The 19,418-nt window shown below is 41.9% G+C and overlaps 1 protein-coding gene across 2 annotated transcripts; it reads left to right on the top strand.

Moving 5' to 3' along the window:
- Positions 1-856: 856 nt before the first annotated feature.
- SLC45A2 (solute carrier family 45 member 2) lies at positions 857-18,898 on the top strand. 2 transcript variants are annotated; one of them, XM_069001380.1, is made up of 7 exons: positions 857-1,322; positions 2,410-2,586; positions 6,435-6,637; positions 10,916-11,059; positions 12,276-12,399; positions 13,225-13,430; positions 17,290-18,898. In XM_069001380.1, the coding sequence occupies exons 1-7, from the start codon at positions 884-886 to the stop codon at positions 17,512-17,514; spliced, it is 1,518 nt and encodes a 505-aa protein (XP_068857481.1). In that variant the 5' UTR covers positions 857-883; the 3' UTR covers positions 17,515-18,898. The 2 variants fall into 2 exon arrangements, with proteins under 2 accessions (XP_068857481.1, XP_068857480.1); XM_069001379.1 differs by having other exon boundaries at positions 6,330-6,637.
- Positions 18,899-19,418: the final 520 nt, after the last annotated feature.

Below are 19,418 nucleotides of genomic sequence, written 5' to 3'. Positions count from 1 at the left end.
CTGATTGTGTTGGAGAAAAATCAGCATTATCAAATGTAATTTCCATTGTACTAAAGTATGAAAAACTGAAATTACTGACATCAATTTAAAACCTCATGTTGCTTCAGCGTAGGTTGGATCAGCTGCCTCACTCAGGTGCCCAGTGCTGAAAGGTACAGTTTGAGTAATGTCGCTAAGGTTTTCCTTAAGGCCTTCCCCTGGTAGGTAAGACTGTTTAAAAAACCCATGTCTAAGTGATCCTAATATCCGTTGTTTTCAGAAACCAAGAAAATAATCAATTCTTTTGAGGGCAGTACAGCAGATACAAAATAGTACTCATCAGTTGCTGATTGACAGATTTCTGTCAAGATTTCTATCTGCCTCTAACGCTCAAGGGCGATGGATAGGTTCACTTACTCAGCCTCATGAAGTGCATTGAAATCCTCTTCAGATAGATAGAGATTTTCCTCCCAGTTCAGACAGCAGGGAATGGTCACTCTGTCTGATGCTCATGTTTGCTGAACGGAAAGACAAGGCGTAGATTACTGGTACTGCTGATGTCTTACAGCAAGATCTTACAACAAGAGGAACAGCTTTGTGTCAGGCTAATCCTGCACCTGGACCATACGATGTATGTTCCTGTTATATGTGTGCTTCATGCATAAACAGTAATTCCTCAGTTGTGGATAGTTGGGAGCAGTGCAGACGCCCAAAGGCTCAGATCTGCTAATGTGAACACACACTTCCCCACCCCCTTCCTGGCATAACTTGTGATCGCAGAGCCATGAAAGTATGTGAGTCCCTCCCCCAGCACAGACCGATCCCACCCGGCATATGATCTGGGCCCCATGTCAGCCGGAGCAGGCAGCACCAGCTCACTGCGGCGCTGCTTGCAGCCGGAACAATGACCTTAACGAAAGAGAGCTTCCACAAGGCTCTTCCACCCACCTCTGAAGTGGCCAAGGCTGACATGGACAGCACCAGAGAGAAGCAGGAAGCTCCGGGGCAGTCAGTGATGAGGACTGGAGCAGTGGTGCCAAAGAAGCGAGCGGTGGGAAGGCTGGTCATGCACAGCATGGCCATGTTTGGCCGGGAGTTCTGCTATGCCGTGGAGGCCGCCTTTGTCACTCCGGTGCTGCTCAGTGTAGGGCTGCCCAAGAGCCTCTACAGCCTCGTGTGGCTCATCAGCCCTATCCTGGGCTTTGTGCTACAGCCCGTGGTAGGTTCAGCCAGTGATCACTGCACCTGTTGCTGGGGCAGGAGGCGACCTTACATTCTGTGTCTGGGCATCATAATGCTGTTAGGCATGGCTTTGTACCTCAATGGGGACGTGATGATCTCAGGTGAGTGAGGGGTATGTGTTATGCTGACATACAAAACTCATCTTAGCCTTTTGAATCAGAGAAAAGAGAGGGGTTCCTCTTTTCCTTCTTAAAATGCACTGTTAAAATTTGGTGTCATGTGGCTCGGGAGCACTGAAAGAGCTGGGGAGCACTGGAATCTTTGTATACACTCAAATCTAACATTGCATGTTAGGTACCCTGTACACAGTGTTCTGTAGTTTGTGCATGTGATTACAGTCTGTTGTATGTTGGTTTGGTTGCCTGATAAGCTCCTACAGGTAAAGATTTGCTTAGGCCTTAGAAGTTTTTATGAACTAAGATCTACCTTGTTTGCTTAAATTATAGTATTGTTTCTGTGATGTAATACATATCCAAACGGGATCCCTGTTCGTCCCTATTTTAGATGGATTAGTATTCAAAATACTAACACTTTAATTATTGCAGCACTGACTTGACTCAGAACTGTGTTGTAGAGGTAAAACAGAAATCCGTAACTGCCTGGAAACTGTTGCAGCTGAAACATGCGAAATCAAATAGGGGTGGCATCCCTATTGTTACATTTTAGCTTGGAATGTAACTTCTTAAAGTCTTGATAGAAAGTTGTTGCTGACTAGGCAGATGGGGGAGGTGTGTGTCTTTATGGATCGATTTATTTTCTCTTCCTGAATATTACTGGTGTTAAATATACTTTATTTCACTGACCCAGAAAGAGTTGTTGCAGTCAATTTTTGATTATCTAAAACAATATAAGGGTGGGACAAATAGAATAAACCAAAAAGTACTGCAAAATGCATGTGTTAGGCTACCAGAGCCTGCCTTGAAGGTCTAATGGAGTGGACTAAGGATAGTGATGCTCTTGGTCATGGAGCTTGGAGCATTCTGAGCATGTGCTGACTCGAGGCAGTAAGTCAACCTAGCCCAGCTCAGCACTACACAGACTCAGCTCTCCCGCTTCTCTGATGAGATTCTGGTGTCACTATTGCATAACCAGTTGTTGTTTAGATTTTGAGATATAAGGAAAGACAAAATTTGGTCTTGCAGAACATACGCTATTGCTGTCAGAATGAGGGTGTTTTTCTTTTTGTAGCTTTCATCAATGAGAAAGACAAGCAGCGGACCTGGGCAATAGTCATTACCATGCTGGGAGTAGTACTTTTTGATTTTGCAGCTGATTTTATTGATGGTCCCATCAAAGCGTATTTATTTGATGTCTGCTCTCATCAGGATAAAGAGAAGGGTCTGCATTACCACGCCCTCTTTACAGGTACTCAGATCCCTTCTTTTCCTCCCTACCTCTCAAAGGAGGGGAAAGCAATTGCATGGATTTTATCCTCACTGTGTTTCTAATCTTGAATGAACTGATCATCTGATCCTGCACTTCAGTCACGAGTCTTTTGTTGCTGGGTTTTCACTGCTCCAGAGAACAGCAACTTGTGATTGCTGCTACAAGAATTCTGCAAAAAGCTGCAGGCATAAACAATGACAGCAACACAGACATGATTTAAGGAAGAGTAGTTAGTTATTATAAAAGCGAAGTAGTGTTTGTTCAGCTTGTTTTGGTTTTTTTCCAAGTTTTTGGTGAGGCAAAAATTAATGGATGTAACTTGTTTCATTGCTACTGCACATAAAAGTAACATTTTTGATTCAGCATGTGACATGGAACAAGAGCTGCACAAACCAATTTACTTTCACTCTTCAGCAATGCACCAGTATGCGCTGTACAGAAACAGAAGTTCTGTGTAGAATTCAGAAATTCACAACTCCCACAGAATAGGCCCAAGTAGGTCAGTGCAAGTTCTTGCAAATGAAGTTAACAGCTTCATTTGCCTTTGTACATGTTTGGAATGCTGTCGAGTTACAGAAGGACACAAAACTGTTGGAACAAATCCAAAGGAGGGCCATGAAGTTGATAAGGGGACTGAAGCACCTCTCCTATGTGACAGGCTGAGAAAGTTGGGGCTGTTCATCCTGAAGAAAAGGTTGTGTGGAGACGTCATAGGTACCTTCCTGTGTCTGAAGGGGGGCCACAGGGAAGCTGGAGAGGGAGTCTTCTTTAGGAAGATGAGGGGAAATTTAGGCTAGATCTCAGGAAGAAATTCTTCCCTATGACGATTTTTGCCTTTTCTTTTATACCCCTGTTACACCTTTTTACAACTTCTGTATTCTTAGTGCTTTTTGCCTACATTCTTGGACTTGTTTGTCAAGCTGAGAGACTAAACATTTTAGAAGCTTCGTAGCTAGAGATCAGTGTGCCCCAAACTCCAAGGTCCTCTCCAGAACACATCCATCCAGGGGCAGGCTCCTTGGGGAGGGGGGCTCATTCAAGCCTCTCATTAGAGAATCTTTGAAAGGTATGCTAATTAGTAAAACCTATAATGCTATGCCCGATCTTCTGGGAGGCACTGTAGTGTGTATTTCGGTGCATTCAACCTGGACGTGTGCACCTAAGGATCCTTAAGATGAATACCGAGGTAAAATCCCTTTTCCCCTTCTAACTGTGTTTGACTCTTGATTTTAAGACCAGGAAAAGGCATCAGTGGTGATGCACAGGATTAGGTTGTCCGGGGAGGTTGTGGATGCCACAACCTTGTCAGTGTTCAAGGCCAGATGGGATAAGGCCTTGAGCAGCCTGGTCTAGTGGGAGGTGTCCCTGCCAAATGCAGGATGGTTGGGGCTGGGTGATCTCTAAGGTCTATTCCAACCCCTGATTCTATGAATTCATCTGTACAATGTGAGCCCTGTGTTGGGGAAATGCAAAGGGTAGACACCTAAGGCTGTGTACCTGTGAAGAGACTCTGGAGCAGCCTCCTTGCCATGTCTGAGAGCAGTCCCTGTGAAAGCACTAGACAAAAAGCAGACTACATGAGAAGTCATGCAGTCTTAGTCACAGATTTTGGTGGCTTCTGAGCCCCACCAAGAACAGAGACACATAGATTCAGTAGCAGTTACTCTGCTCAAGGAGGGAGATGTAGTAGCTACTGACAACAGTTTTGGACACAAGAAATACCTGTGTCCAGGAACACAGATTATGGGGGAAGCTTAAAGCCACATGGGAACAAAATCTGTATGACCCGTTAGAAAATGACAGATAAAATTTTAAAGCTTCACTTGTTTGGACATAGAGAGGAGTGAGTCTCTATGTATATTCAGCACAACTCTGGTTGCCTTTTTTTTGGATGATACTAAAAAGTCTCCAAATTTGAAGATTTGAAGCTGCAGATTTAGCTGTTTCATTTGTGCACTGAGCTGTGAAAAGGGATATGGGACAAATACCATGAAAAAAGACTGGGGCAGAGTGCATTACTTGGTCCAGCATCCTGAGCTCTCTACAGCAAGTTCATCAATATTTTAACCCTTCCTAATTGAAAATTCTCCAGTCTGGTGTTGAAATCCTCCCTTGACTGGAGTTCTACAGCCTCCCAAGTCACTCTGCTCCAGTAATTCCCTGGCCTTGGCATTAGTTTTCCCTCAAATCTGATCTTAATATCCATTCCCGACAGTTTGTATTTATCATTCCCTGATATTTTATCCCAGTTGTACACAGACAGCAATCTTCCCATTTCTTTTCTAGTTTCTATTTTAGATATTATTTATTTTCCCCACTTTAGTTCCTTCTTTTTATACTTAATATTTCTAAGATTTTACTCTCCAGTTTGCTTTCAGTTTAGGCTTTGAACATGAAACTTGATAGCATTGCAATTATGAAACCCATGGCAACTTACACAAGTGGAAGAAAGAGTGCACACATCCAACACAAAATATTTGGGCTTCATTCCAATATCATGATCCTTTTTTTTACAAAACAGCATGCAAAGACAACCTCAAATGTCAAACATTCTCTCTGCAAACATACACTGAAACCATGTAGTGTAGATTTTCTTTAAAAGGTTGTTAATAGCGTAATTGTTTTTTATGAGAACAAGCAAGGATACAGTCCCCTATGAAATGCCATAGGACACAATGAAGAAGGGTCATAATCAGACCCAGGAGGGGGAAACAGTACAGAAAGCCCAGAATGAAATCAAAATCCTGTGTTTTGCTGGGGAAGCAAGTGTAGGTGCTGTTAGTTTTTGTTAGATGAGGGGTTCTGCTGTACATTGTCATCAGTTCTCCTAAGCAGAGGAGCAGAAATGCTTCCAAGTCCTTGAAAAGCTGCTATCCTGTGGAACTCCCACACATCCATCCACCAGAGACACCTGGTTAACAAGGTGTCAGGAGTCTACAAAGGTGCCACCCCAACCAGAGCTCTGTGTTGGATGTAACAGGGGGCACTTCCCTGTGCATCTTTGTGTGCACTTACAACAAAGAGAAGAAATTGTAAGAAAACCAAACTGACTGAAAGCTGGGTTTATTAACTTCAAGGCACAAAGTAGCAGTCTCATTTTACCTTTTAGTCTACCTTTTCTGACAGAATTAGTAAATGGGATTACACACTTGTATTTGGTCCTTTCTGTTTTCTTTTCCAAGTGATGAGGTACTTGGGTTTGTATAACTACAAAACAATGCTTTTGGGTTTATTCCCTTTTTAAAAAATTTCCCATGGAGGCAGTATTTATGTTTGGACTAAGCTAAATAAAATACATTTTACAAATTCTAAACTATAGATGGTCTCAATATCATTTAAGAAGTGTTTGTTCTGTGAAATTAAAAAAAACCCACGTAAATTTCAGTAGGACTTTACTCAGTTCTACTTGTATTGTTTACCATTTCAAAGAAAATAAAGCTTCAAAGAGTCAAAAAAAAGAGATGGAGGCTATGTTGCTGTATGTTCAGGCAATTTCTGGAGAGCTCTGCCTACCAGATCTGAGAAGATTTTTCAAGAGATGTTTTAGTAACTGCTCATGTCTGTCATTATCTCAGTATTCCTATTTCTTGTGATAAATATCTGACGAGTGATTATTCATGTCTAGAGGGGATGTTGAGGGTATTATGTTTGTTCATTTGTTTGTTTTATCAATGCCAGCACACTTTTTTTTTTTTTTCCTTTTTTTTCCCCCACCATTGTAGGTTTGGGAGGAGCCCTGGGTTACCTGACAGGTGCTGTGGATTGGGGTCAAACTATACTAGGATATACCTTGGCATCAGAATTCCAGGTGATCTTCTTGTTTGCAGCCTTGGTTTTCATAATCTGCCTTACCGTACATCTGTGCAGTATTCCTGAAGTCCCACTCAGACACGAACACGAAGAGGCAAAGTTCTTGTTGGAAGTGACTGAGCCCCATCAATACAACTCCATTGAGGAGGAAATCAAGAATGGATACTTAAAATCAACATGTACCGAAATAAAGGCTGCAGCCAAGCCAGGGAAATGCGCGGTGAGTGCAGAGATGATTTTATAGGGCGTATCTGCATCCTTGGAGACCCCTTAATTGGCTAATGCTGATTGTTTGTAATGGAGTCCTTTAACATGCACAGAGAACAACCTTCCACCAGGATACAGAGACAGGAGAAATCCTGCTTGCTTTTTTATTCTTTATTTTTTTTTCTTTAGAAAGTATTGCCAGCAAGAGGCTAATTCCGATGCTTTGATCAATTGGCAGGGATGAGGGAGAACATGGTTTGGTTTTCTGCTCTATGTCAGTCTCTTGATATCCTCCTCATGTGAATTTTGCAAATAGGATCTACTTTATCCCATAGTCTTGATAGAATTATCATAAAATTGTGGACAAATACTACAGCCAATAATCTTTGATGTACGTCTCTAATTCCCACTGAAGTCCACACAATTTTGTACATAGTACATGTGAAATGTGCATTCCCTCTCTAGTAAACATTTGGGTTTTCTGCTGCTCAGCATTTCATTGAGTACTAATATGTTTAAAATTGTTACTTCTACAGAAGTTATGCCTTGCTACTAGAGTTTTAGTTTTATTTTGAGTGATATTGTAGCTGTGTCTTTGGAAAAACTTTGAGGTGCAAGAGAATAGTGAGTACTTTTAAATTCTCACTGTTATTTTGTTTCTGATGCATTTTTATGGGAGATTTCTTCAACCTAAGGCACCTAGGAAAAGGTGAATCTACCAGAAAAATATCTGGGGAGCCCACTTCTAGAATGGTCTTGGGAACAGATGATAATTTTTACTGTTTTGTTGATGACTCCTAGTGCTAGAAATCCTCATGGCTATCTCATGGTACCCTAGGTAAGGAAAGTATAACAAAATAGTGGTGGCACAGTTGCTTCTCATTGTAATTTCACTTTTGATCTTTTGGCATTATCCATCCCCGATACACTGATGCAAAGGTTTGATAAATCAGGTAAAACGTTTAAGCATATGCAAATGGTTATAAGTAAGAAAGCAATACTCTTGTTTAATCTATAAATAAAAGGGATTTATTATCTTTTACTATTTGTAATTTGTTTTATAATAGCACTTGGTGTTTCTAACCTGAAGAAAAGTATTATTACCCCAGATGCAAGACATATGAGATGAGCACTGCCTGATGAGAATGCCAGGCAAACACAGAGTGGGGCAGACAGCAAGGCAACAGTTGTGGGGAGAATCTGACAGGAACGCTGTGATGCTGTCTCAGCTTCCCCACTGCAGGCCAACTTGAGCAGCCAGCATCCTTCACCAGCGCTGTGCACTCTGAGCATCCTCCAAATTGTTAGAGATGCTGAGTGTCATTGGCTGCTTGGACAATTCAGGCTCTAAAAAAAAAGAAGGCAAATGAAGATGAGAGAGCGATGCAGTGGAAGTAGGGGACCAGATTGTGGTTTTGGGTAGCCTCTGCCTTGGCAAGAAATAATTCCACTGAGTCAGTAACGTCTGACACCTGAGGTGAAGCTGTGGCATCCACTGTGGGCAAGCCTGTGCCATTGCCCTTCTCTCTGATTAGGCTGGGCAGCCTGTGAGAGTCCCCAGTGCTTTGATCAGTCTCATGTTTCTTTGATGTGCCTGATTGTGTATGAATTCGAGGCACTCTCTGCTTTAATGATCTCTCTCCTGTGGCACATGTTTGCTGAGTTCATTCATTACTGTAATCACTTCCTTGAAGAAATGGTTTGGCTTCCTCTTTTTCTGTCTCTTTTTTTTATTGCGGGCATCATGGCCCTATTTGTTCTAAATTAAGGCCCATGCTCTCACATGCTAATAGCTAACATGATTATTAATGAGATTTGACCTGTTACAGTATGACCAGACACACAAAGCAATTAGCCCTGTGTTCTTTTGCATAGTGCCAAATTATTCAGGGTCCACTGCCATAAAACCCAAGTCATATTGACGAAATGCTGCCAGCTTGCTCAGTCGTCTGGCTCACCATTCTGTGCCTTGGAAAGCCCCGAGCTGCCTAGAGAGACAGCACGGGCAATCCAGCGACTCGGTGGCTCCGAAATGCAGCAAGTGACAGCTGTAAAGCTAATGTCAAAAGCAGAAGCAAAGAGGTAGAAATACAGCCCAAACTCTGTGCCTTTAAATCCTGTTTCTTTATTCCTCCTGTCCCGAGAGAGACAGGAGAAGCTGTTCACAGAAGGGAGGCAGGAGCATGAGGGACGAAGCCGACTTTCTCGGGGGAAGGGAGAGGGGAGAGCAGGAGCGGACCCGGGTTATCAGCCAATCGGACTCTGTTTCGGGGGAGCCCGTGCTACTTTCAAGTTTTACCCGCGCTTAGAACAAAGGGGATTCAGAGCACATGGCTGAAACAAATCCAGACATGCCTGGCCAGTCCCGGGGCTGGGCTGCACCTCGGGGGCAGGCAGCAACATCAGATTGCCTCTTCTGTATTCTTATGAATCATCTTATGCCCTGAGTTGTAGTGATTTTTTAGCGTTTGTTTGGTGTTGTGAGCTTTTGAAAGATAAGATGCTTAAACAGAGCCAAGCTTCAGCACATTATTTAAATTAGCATGCAGTGTGTGTGCTGGTACGTTTTGAATGTGTGCATTAAACACTTCTAGTTTCCATTTCCACTCTCTGGAATATCTAAATAGAAAGAAAGCATTTCTATCTAGCTGTCAAATTATTGTTTGTAATCACTGCAGTGTCTTTTGTAGTTCCATGACCTTATCTTAAAACTTGATTGGAAAGGCTATTTTAAAAAAACTAAAGAAAGTGGAAGAATTGCAAACTAAATTAAGCCAAGTCAAATGATAATTATTATCCTTGAAATAACACTAATCAGTCAATCTGGAATTTTTTTTGTTTTCTTTTTATATTTGTAGAAGAATATAAAACTTACCCTGTTTAAAAAAGACAGTGATGCCAAGAGAAATTCCAAGGGATTTGGACAACATACAGTCCAAGGTGACAGTCAGCAACTTGAATTTTGGCATTCCTATGAGGATTAAAAACCTCACACTGAAGCAAAGTATTTTCCAACTTTATATGTGGTGATTATTCATAGAGTAGCTTGCAGCATAGCCTAATTCAAAGGAAAGTAGAACTGTGAAAAGTAAGTACAACACTGAAGGAAGAAAGGAAAAAGTGACACCTTACAGCAAATTGAAGACAAGATTCACTCCAGTAATTTCCAGTAATTAGCATAACTTTTTCAGTTCTTCCACATTTCATGACGTACTTCTTCCCTTACCATCTCTCCCAGCACTGTTGTCTCCAAACATTATGAGAGAAAACTGGAAGTGTTCCATCCTGCACAATTAAAATAGTCTTTCTTTTTCTTTAAAAGCACAGAACTATGCAGGAGCTTTAATGCAGGAAAAATTACATGTCAAAATACCTGATATCAAGCACACCTACAGTAGTCAAAAAAAAAAGTAATACAAATGATCTGATGAATGTGACTGGAAAAGAAACTGAGAGTTTTGGGGCACAGGATTGAGACGAGGAGGGAAATTATGTGGGGCATTGAAGGTGGTGAGAAAATTTGGTTATCTTCATCAGTGAGATTAGTTAACCAGCACCAGTTAAGTTTTGATTGTGAAATGGCTTATTTCTCCCACGGTATGAAGTGTTTAGATGCTGGAGCTCACATTCTCTGTGTGCTACCATGATGAACCACAGCTTCTCCCTGCTTCATGGAAGGGAAGACAGTGCACAGTGGAAATCTCATATGCCTGAAGAGATAGAAGTTTCCCTTGAAAAATAAGTTTCATAGGGAATTCAGCATAGAAAATAGAACAGAGTGGGAGTAAGGTCTCAGAAATGCTCAGATATCCACAACTGATATATTTTAATTTTCAAGAATTATTTTGAGCATAACTTTTTTTCTGTGGCAGCTTTAAATTTTCAATGTAAAGCTGATGGTCTATATAAAGAAATAACTTTTGGCTTTGGTTGCTTCTGTTGTTGGTTTGTTGGGCATTTTTAAAACTTTTTTTAATTAATTTTCGGAATCTGCTTTGGCAGAAAATTTCCCTTTGGTTCTACATGTAAATAATCACCCTACTGATTATAACAGCAAGAAATGTTACATTCTTGTTGGTATTCTCCATCTCTTCTATAGTTTCTGGGAATTTTATAAACTGAAGGAAATTCAGTACCCAAGCAACCCTTCCTAGCAAAAAAGAAAAGACTGGAAGTTTAGCAATGAAAAGATACTAAGGCCTTCTTCATTTTCTGTCAGCTATTTCAATATTTCAAAATTTCAAAATTTCAGAGCAATAATACTGTATTATTCTTGAATATTTGCTTTTAGGAAAAAAGGCAGATGACCCTTAAATCACTCTTGAAGACACTTTTAAGCATGCCATCCCACTATCGCTGTCTGTGTGTGAGCCACCTTTTTGGATGGATGGCTTTCCTGTCCAACATGCTCTTCTTCACGGATTTCATGGGACAGGTAAAGCATAAAATCCTCTTGCTTCTCCTTCCTTGTAGCAACTCCTCCTCCATCAAAAAGAAATGAAATGGTATTACTATCCTGAGGAAATTACACTGGTGTCAGAGCCATTTATATCTGGATGGCTCAACAATAGTTTTTTTAAAACAGCTAATTAAGGTCAAGCCCTTGTTCCGAGCCTGTCTGTGTAATCACTGGGGAAAACCTTTAGTGTTTGTAAGGCCATTAGTGTCTAACTGTTCCAAGTGAAGCTCTCAGAGATGGTCTAAACACATCCATTTTCTGCTTTGGCTTTGGAGCTGCTCCGAGATGGGCAGGTTTTCTAACTGGGGCAATGCTTGGAGGCAGATGGCCTTGTCCTGGTGTGTGTGCAGCATACACACAAAACCCCTCACCTGCCCTACAGCCTCCCTGGCCTCAGGCCATGCAGCTCTTTGCACACAGGGAGCTACTTGGTAGCAGAAAGCTTTTATCTTCTTGCATTTGTCGGTAGTGAGTCCCTTTTGCCAGGAGCTGTTTGCTTTCACAATATCCAGTAGTCCCTTTTCCATGCCATTCCCAGGGACTGTATGTCCTTGACAGTGATTCCTGCCTATATGGACATGCCTCCTTTCTTCCAGAGTACTAATATGCTCCTGACACAAACCCACTCACTGCCACTCCCTGTTCTTCTGTGGTTTCCACATAGTGTTCCCATTTCCTTGCCTTTCTTGTCTCTGTAGGCAAGGCAAGTGGGAGGTTTTTTTCCCTGCAGCATAGATGAGCAACTGAAAGAAAAAAGTTTTGCTTGTCTAGAAAAAGAACTGAATAAGACAACAACTGTGTGGAAAAATGAGTATGTTGAGGTAAACCTGAAAGAGAAAGCAAACAAACAAAAAAATGTAGATAAATAAGGGAAAGAAAGGCTAAGGCGAGAAGGCAGAAGTGGAGAGAGAAAGTTAGTTGGAAGTGAGACACCCAAAGGATAAAAGAGCAAATGAGTCAATGAACAGTCCAGGAAAAGGCAGAGGGTAATAAATGAGGTGGACCCTGGGATGTGATGGTCCAGGAGATGTGAGTGTGAAAACTGGAGAATTACAAATGAGTGGTTAGGACACTGCTTAACAGATTTCTTGGGTGCTCCCTACCACAGGCATGGGGCCCTGTTCCTGCAAGAAGGAGACATTCCATCCATGCAGCCATCCTTGCCTTCTGTGACTTTTGTGGTCTCTTTCAGGTTATATACCAAGGTAATCCTTACGCACCTCACAACTCCACACTCTATCTTACCTACAAAACAGGGGTAGAGATGGGATGCTGGGGACTGTGCATCAATGCAATTTCTTCATCAGTCTATTCTTGTAAGTACCCACAAATGAACTACACCACCATGTTTACTATTTGCCATTGTTTAAAAACCATAAAGGGATGCCAAATTACCTGGATTTTTTTCTACATTAAAGCTTTAGAGAATGTTACATTCTCAGCATTGCTAGAAATTCCTATCTTAAAACAAACAGTTCCTGACCACATGATGAGGGGTCACTTTGGGAGTAACACATTGTTCTGCACATGAACTGACCCTGAACACTTAAAATCATCCTGAAGTTAACTGCCAGACTAAATTCTTAGATGCTCTTTCACCTAGCAGTGCCATAGCTGTAGGCTCTCAAAGGTGGTCTCTCCCCATCTGCACTCCCCATGCAGAAGTTCTTGCCAGAAGCTTGAAGCTTGCTCTCCAAAATTATGTGTAAACATGCTAGCACAGCTCCCCAGAGAGATTTCACCATAACTCTTCTCATGGATTAAAAAAACTACTCGTGATCTGAAAACTCAAACAAGTAGCATTTTGGGGGTCGATTTGAGCATCTAGAAGAGGCTTGAGGGAAATGTTTTCACCTTTGGAGCTTAACTGCAGGTATTTCTGTGTGGCCTTCCTGTGGAGGAACATCTATTCAGCACAAGTATGTCTGGGTGCAGCTGGAGTGCGAGCTGCAGGTTGAGCTCTGGGTGGTGTGGGCAAGTATTCTTTGGCAAGTTTATACCTACAGCAATTTGAGGTAATTTCCAAAATCATTATCTCCATCATTGCATTTTACAAAACACAACTCCTTAAAAGGAACTCCCTGATAAAATGTGACCTGTTTTGTTTCAATCTTACCAGTATTTTTGCTTTCTTTTTGCAGATTTGCAGAAAGTCCTTCTGCCATACATAGGATTAAAGGGACTTTATTTCATTGGATACCTACTTTTTGGACTGGGTACTGGACTAATTGGCTTGTTTCCCAACATCTATTCTGCCCTGGTTCTCTGTTCACTCTTTGGAGTCATGTCCAGCACACTGTACACAGTGCCATTCCACCTCATTGCAGAGTACCACAGGGAAGAAGAAGTGAGTGCAATGTCTCAAGAAACATTAAGTATATCTGTCTGTTCAATCTGTTTTGGGGGTAAACTGGATAGAAATGGTGAGCAGCTTTGAATTTTAATTTTGAGCTATTATGACACGTGTGAACAGGAGGTTTCTGACAGAGAGAGTTAACATCCCGGCTCCAAACTCTCCAAACAGGCCTGTGATGAAACAAATAATTATTTATCATCACATCTGAAACTAAGCCAATCACAGTACGTGTTCAGGCAGTAAGCAGGTAACAGGGCTTACCTCTTGTGTTGCCTTCAGCTGCTACCTTCCTTATATCCTTCCTTCCAGCCATGTTAGCAAAGGACTTGACTTTTGAGAGCCTGAGGTGAACAACAATCCTGTAAAGGCTGTCGGAATTTTCAGTTAACTGCAAAGTGTTACTAAAGCTCTTAGCTAATAAACACATGACATTCAAGTAGAAACAATTTTATATAGTTCAGTATTAAATCATATACCACTTTCTAAATGTCTGGGGTTGGTTTTTTGTCCTTCACGGCATTAAATCCTGTTTCTAAGGAAAATCTGGAAAAACTTGCACACCTTGTATCATGTTACTGGGCACAGCAGGATCTTCATGTATTGTAGAGTTTTTTAATGGAAAAGTTCTCTCAAGTCTCTTAAGTTAGTGAAACAGTTGGAAACAAAAAGGATTAAGGAGAGTTGGGAAAAATTAGGAAAAGTTCTCAGTATGTCCTGGGATATCTGAAGAAATTAATAAAGGTAATGTTGAACTATTGGAAAACCATATAGAAACACAGTTGAAACCAGCACAGGTCCAGACCAAGTGCTGGAGAACATGTCCTACCGTTCTGTACAACTTTCACCAGCACCCTCTGAATGATGAACACAAGAAAACCTTTTAATTATTCTACTGAATGCTAGGAGGATGTCTCAAAGTAGTTAAATGTTTCATATATCTGATTCCCAATTTTTCAGTTCATTTCTTTGCTCCTTCCAACAGAGAATGATCATGATGTTTTATAAACATAAAACAAAGGACAGGGAATGAGCCCAGGTTAGGGTGAGATCTCAATTCTAACCTCAGGTCAGCCAACTCAGAGAGAAGGAGTAAATGAAAATTTTAGTCTGTTCCAAGACATAAGTGAAATAAAATATGCTGAAGTGTGCATAAACTTTATACTTACTATGCCAGTATTCATGTGTTACTTGTAAGACAACCAATTCTTGTTTGGTGTATGGTACTTGGTATGACAGATGTTAAATGATATATAATTCTATGTTAGATTTTATACTAATGGTTGAGGTTTAGCTCCAATTTTCTATAAATAGAGCAGGAAGAAAAATAAAGAGGAAACATCAAGCACAAGGTGGTGATCATTTACAGATTCATGTATTTGCGGTCAGAACTACTGCCACATAGGAACACTGGGAACAGCCTGGAAAAATAGATATAATTTATTTTAACAAGTGTCTAAAATTGGGACTTTGTCATTTAGGAACAAGGAGCAGACATTTTCCCTCACTATGCACTCTACCAAAATCATGTGCTGTGTTTTATAATGCTGCCATTTCAGCTCCTGTATTGTGCTGCTGTTCCCTAGAAAATTCAATTTTTTTCTACTGGATTAGGAAGAGACTGTTTGTCTCCAGTACTTGTGAGCTTTGTGTGGCTCAAAGGCAAGGTAATAGGGTTTGCAAAAGCAAAAAGCATCTTAATGGCCAAGAGCATTTGGATACCAGAACACAGCAGTGCAGCTGGCCTACAGTGTGGGAACCTCTCATTGTTGGAATAAAACCTCCTCCATTTAACAGCCTATGCAGGAAGAAAATAAATATGTAAATTATCACATAATTTCCCAATAAAACAGAATAATTCGTTCCTGGAGGAAGGGACCACCAGAGATCATGTAAACCGTGCTCAAGGCAGATGGAGCAAGCTCCCCCAAGTCATGTCTGGTCTGGTTTGAATAATTCCAAGCATGGAGACTCCACAACCCCTCTGGTTAACCTGTTCCAGTGATCCACCAGCCTCACAGGGCGCTAATATGCAAGATACTTGCACAGAATAAATGAAGGCTTTTGCTCTGCTATGTATATCAAAGCAGATACACAGATAATTAGTAGTTAACAGGGGTCCTCAGCAGTGCAGAAGAACCCTAGTCTGCATGTCTGTTTTCAGGTTGCTTTTATCCCCATATATAAAGCATTATATTTGTATTTTAATACTGAATTCCTTTACGTGCTTTGAGCCATAACTTTGAGCATATACTTGCCTGTATGTGTGTGGGGCACATCAGCACTACTGTAAGGCCTTTGGACATGGTTCCTCACAACATCCTTCCCTCTAAATTGAAAAGATGGATTTGATGAGTGGACTGTTGGATAAGAAGGTGGTTGGATGGTCACATCCAGAGGGTAGCAGTCAACGAGTCAGTATCCAAATGGACATCAGTGACAAGTGGTGCCCTCAGGGGTCTGTATTGGGACCAGTGTGATTTAGTATCTTCATTAATGACATGGATGAAGTGATTGAGTGCACCCTCAGCAAGTTTGCAGGTGACACCAGGCTGTGAGGTGTGTTTGACACACCTGAAGGACAGGATGCCATCCAGAGGGACCTGGTTATGCTCAAGGAGTGGGCCCAGGGGAACATCATGAGGTTTAACAAGACCAAGTGCTGGCGCTGCACCTGGGTCAGGGCAAGCCCTGGTATCAGCACAGGCTGGGCATGAACAGACCCAGAGCAGCCCTGCCCAGAAGGACTTGGGGGTGCTGTGAGTGAGAGGCTGGACATGCCCCGGCCATGGCACTCACAGCCCAGAGAGCCAAACGTGTCCTGGGCTGCATCCAGAGCCCCATGGGCAGCAGGGGAGGGAGGGGATTCTGCCCCTCTGCTCCGCTCTGCTGAGACCCACCTGGAGCACTGCATCCAGCTCTGGGGTCCCAGCACAGCAGGGACATCGACCTGGCGGAGCCAGTCCAGAGGAGGCCACCAAGATGATCAGAGGGATGGAGGACCTCTGCTATGAGGAAAGGCTGAGAAAACTGGGATTGTTCAGCCTGGAGAAGAGAAGGAGTGACCTAATTGTGGCCTTCCAGTACCTGAAGGGAGCTTGGAAGGAAGATGGAGAGGGGCGTTTCACAAGGGCACATAGTAATAGGACAAGGGGGAATGGCTTTAAACTTAGAGAGAGTAAATTTAGGTTAGATATTAGGAAAGAATTCTTTACTGTGAGGGGGGTAAGGCACTGGATCAGATTGTCCAGAGAAGTTTTGGATCCCCATGCCTGGAAGAGTTTAAGGCCAGGTTGGGTGTACTCTTGAATGCCCTGGTCTAATGAAAAGTGTCCCTGCCCACGACAAGGGAATTGGAAGGAATAGATGATTTTTAAGGTTCCTTCCAAAACAAGCCATTCTATGATTCTATGATTCTATGATTCTATGATTCTATGATTCTATGATTCCATGATGATTCTTTGATAATATAATAGTATGGCTCTTTCAGCTGTGAGTCAGATCTAAATTATCCATGACAGGATGACCTGTCAAACATCAGTTTGATAGAGCTCAAATTGACAGGAACTTGAAAAAAATGTAAAATACTTCTGGGCAAGTTTCAATTACTTTCTTAAGGGATAGAGGGAAAAAATGCAGATGAGAAAATCTGGACAATTTGGAAGCTTGGAAAACTCATTGTTACTTGTAAAATCTCTGTGATAACCTCTGTAGCCTTTCTGGTACAAGAATGGAATCAGAGAGGTATCAACCTGTCCTGCTGCCCCTGGGGCTGTAACAATGCACTGGCCAGGAGTTGCATGTTGCTGACACTGTCCTGTTTCACTGGGGTTTGTTCTGTGCTTCTTTGCAGAGCCTGAAGCTGCAGGAAGGGGAGCAAGCAGGGGAGCACGGGAGAGGGAAAGGCATTGACTGTGCTGCTCTCACCTGCATGGTCCAGCTGGCCCAGATCATCCTTGGTGTGGGCCTGGGGCCCCTGGTTGGTGTTGCTGGCAGTGCTGTCACCATGATTACAGCATCCACAGTGGCACTGATTGGCTGCTGCTTCTTGGCTTTCTGTGTTCGCTACGTGGACTAGGACTGCAAGGAGCAACTGGAAGAAATCTCCCCAGGGGAGCGTTTTCTTTCTGGGTCAGTAGGACCGGTGCTGTTTCTGTGCTGACACTGCTGGCACATCGTCCTGTCTTACCTCCTTGGATCAGTTGCAATTCCAGAGCTTTATGAAATGGAGACTTGATAAAACTGGTTACCTAATGCTTCAGATATACACACACCCCCAGTGTGTTCATATGCTGTGACATGTGATGGTGTGTGTGCCCACGGTGTTTTGATGCTCTACCCTGGGAGTCATTACGAAGCTCCTCATTACCAATTTGTGAACGCTAATAGATGAAGTATGTGATAAATTGAAGTAATATAAAAGGACAGAGTTAGGAATAAAGTTTTTATTTATCTTGTTTTTCAAGTGTGTTAAGCTGGGGGCTGTTCCCTCCAGTAGTGAAAAGCTGCAGGAGATTCAAACAGACGTCAGAGGTCACTCAGGGTGCAGTTCTGTTGTGATTAGTTGTACTGCTAAATGGGATCAGTTACTTACCAGCTATTATCAAAAGCAGATTTGGGTGTGAAAAATGACTGAAATATAACAAGGATTGAAGCCTGTTGTTTAAAAGCATCACTGTAAAGCACTTGTTTTGTACTGGATCCTGCTGCTTCTGTATAAAAGAAATGAAAGTACTGTCTGGGCTTGTCAGGAAAGTCTACCTAAGGCTGCTTTGCACATCCATGCATAGGTACCTAAAAGTGGGAAACAGCTGCCATTTCTTCCTTCTTTAAAGAGCGGCCTCTCAATTTTGATGCTGTAACTGAAAAAATACACTTGGCCAACGTAACAATTTGATGGATGGTTAAACACCACATAAATCTTGACATTGGATATGACAGCATTTACCTTAAAGTAGCATCTCTCTTTTCTCTGTTTTCCTTCATTCTTTGACTGAAATGGCATTTGCTCTTTACAGAATATTGTAAATAAATTCAGTTCTGCAAAGCACTATTAAGAATTATTGCACAGGAAATACATAAGCTCAGTCATTTGTATTTAATTGCATATGAAGCTTCATTGTTATTTTATAATATTGCCAGAGCTTTGAAAAGCCTGTGTTTGTGAAAGCAATATACTGTATTTATGCTGTGCTTCCTCTGTCCTGAAAACTGTCATATCCATCCACTATGTTATATGTTAAGCCACATGAAGCCATCTGCTAATGTAATATTGTTAATGAACATTGAGAGACTATGGACGAGTATGGTGTTTATGGTTGTTTTTGTCCTTAATGTTGCACATGTATAATCAACACTGTTCAGAGAAATGCCGTGTTGAGCTTCATCAGCTCTTCGCAGCTCTGCAAGATATGAACTGACAACATCACAAATAAATGGTTAGATTTGAGCATCAAGTGCCTCTGCAGAGATGCATCAGCTTCACCGTCTTTTTATGTTTTCAAGAATAGAGTGAGTCACATATTCTCAGGAAAACCAATTTTCCCTTAGGTAAATTCTTATTAATTTTAACAAGCCTGTGGGAGCCTCAGATGCCTTTTCTTAGTGATGACTATGTCTCCACTGTAGGTCCCAAAAGGGGCTCAGCGTGTGGTAAACCTCACTACAGCATCTTCATCCTGCCTTTTGAAGAAACCACATTTTATGGTTTCTTTTGGTTTGTGTTTCTTCATTTCACACGCATGGAAGAGAAAAAAGAGAAAACCTGGGAAGACAGAGCCCTGGACTGTGTTTGAAAGAGTTTGCAGGCACTGAGATGGCTGGAGCACAGGGGCCTCAACTGGGACAAACAAGAGGAAGCCAGAAGACAAAGGATTGTTGTCTTCTCAATTAGCTTTATGCCATCATTAACTCACTAACTTCCATTAAATCCATATCTCCTGGGAGGACGATTTTTCAAGGGAAGAGCAAGGCATCTGTGGA

This window comes from Aphelocoma coerulescens, assembly GCF_041296385.1.
Source record: "Aphelocoma coerulescens isolate FSJ_1873_10779 chromosome Z unlocalized genomic scaffold, UR_Acoe_1.0 ChrZ, whole genome shotgun sequence".
Taxonomy (NCBI): domain Eukaryota; kingdom Metazoa; phylum Chordata; class Aves; order Passeriformes; family Corvidae; genus Aphelocoma; species Aphelocoma coerulescens.
Note: the sequence above shows the minus strand (reverse complement) of the source record. Positions and strands in the feature narration are given on the sequence as shown.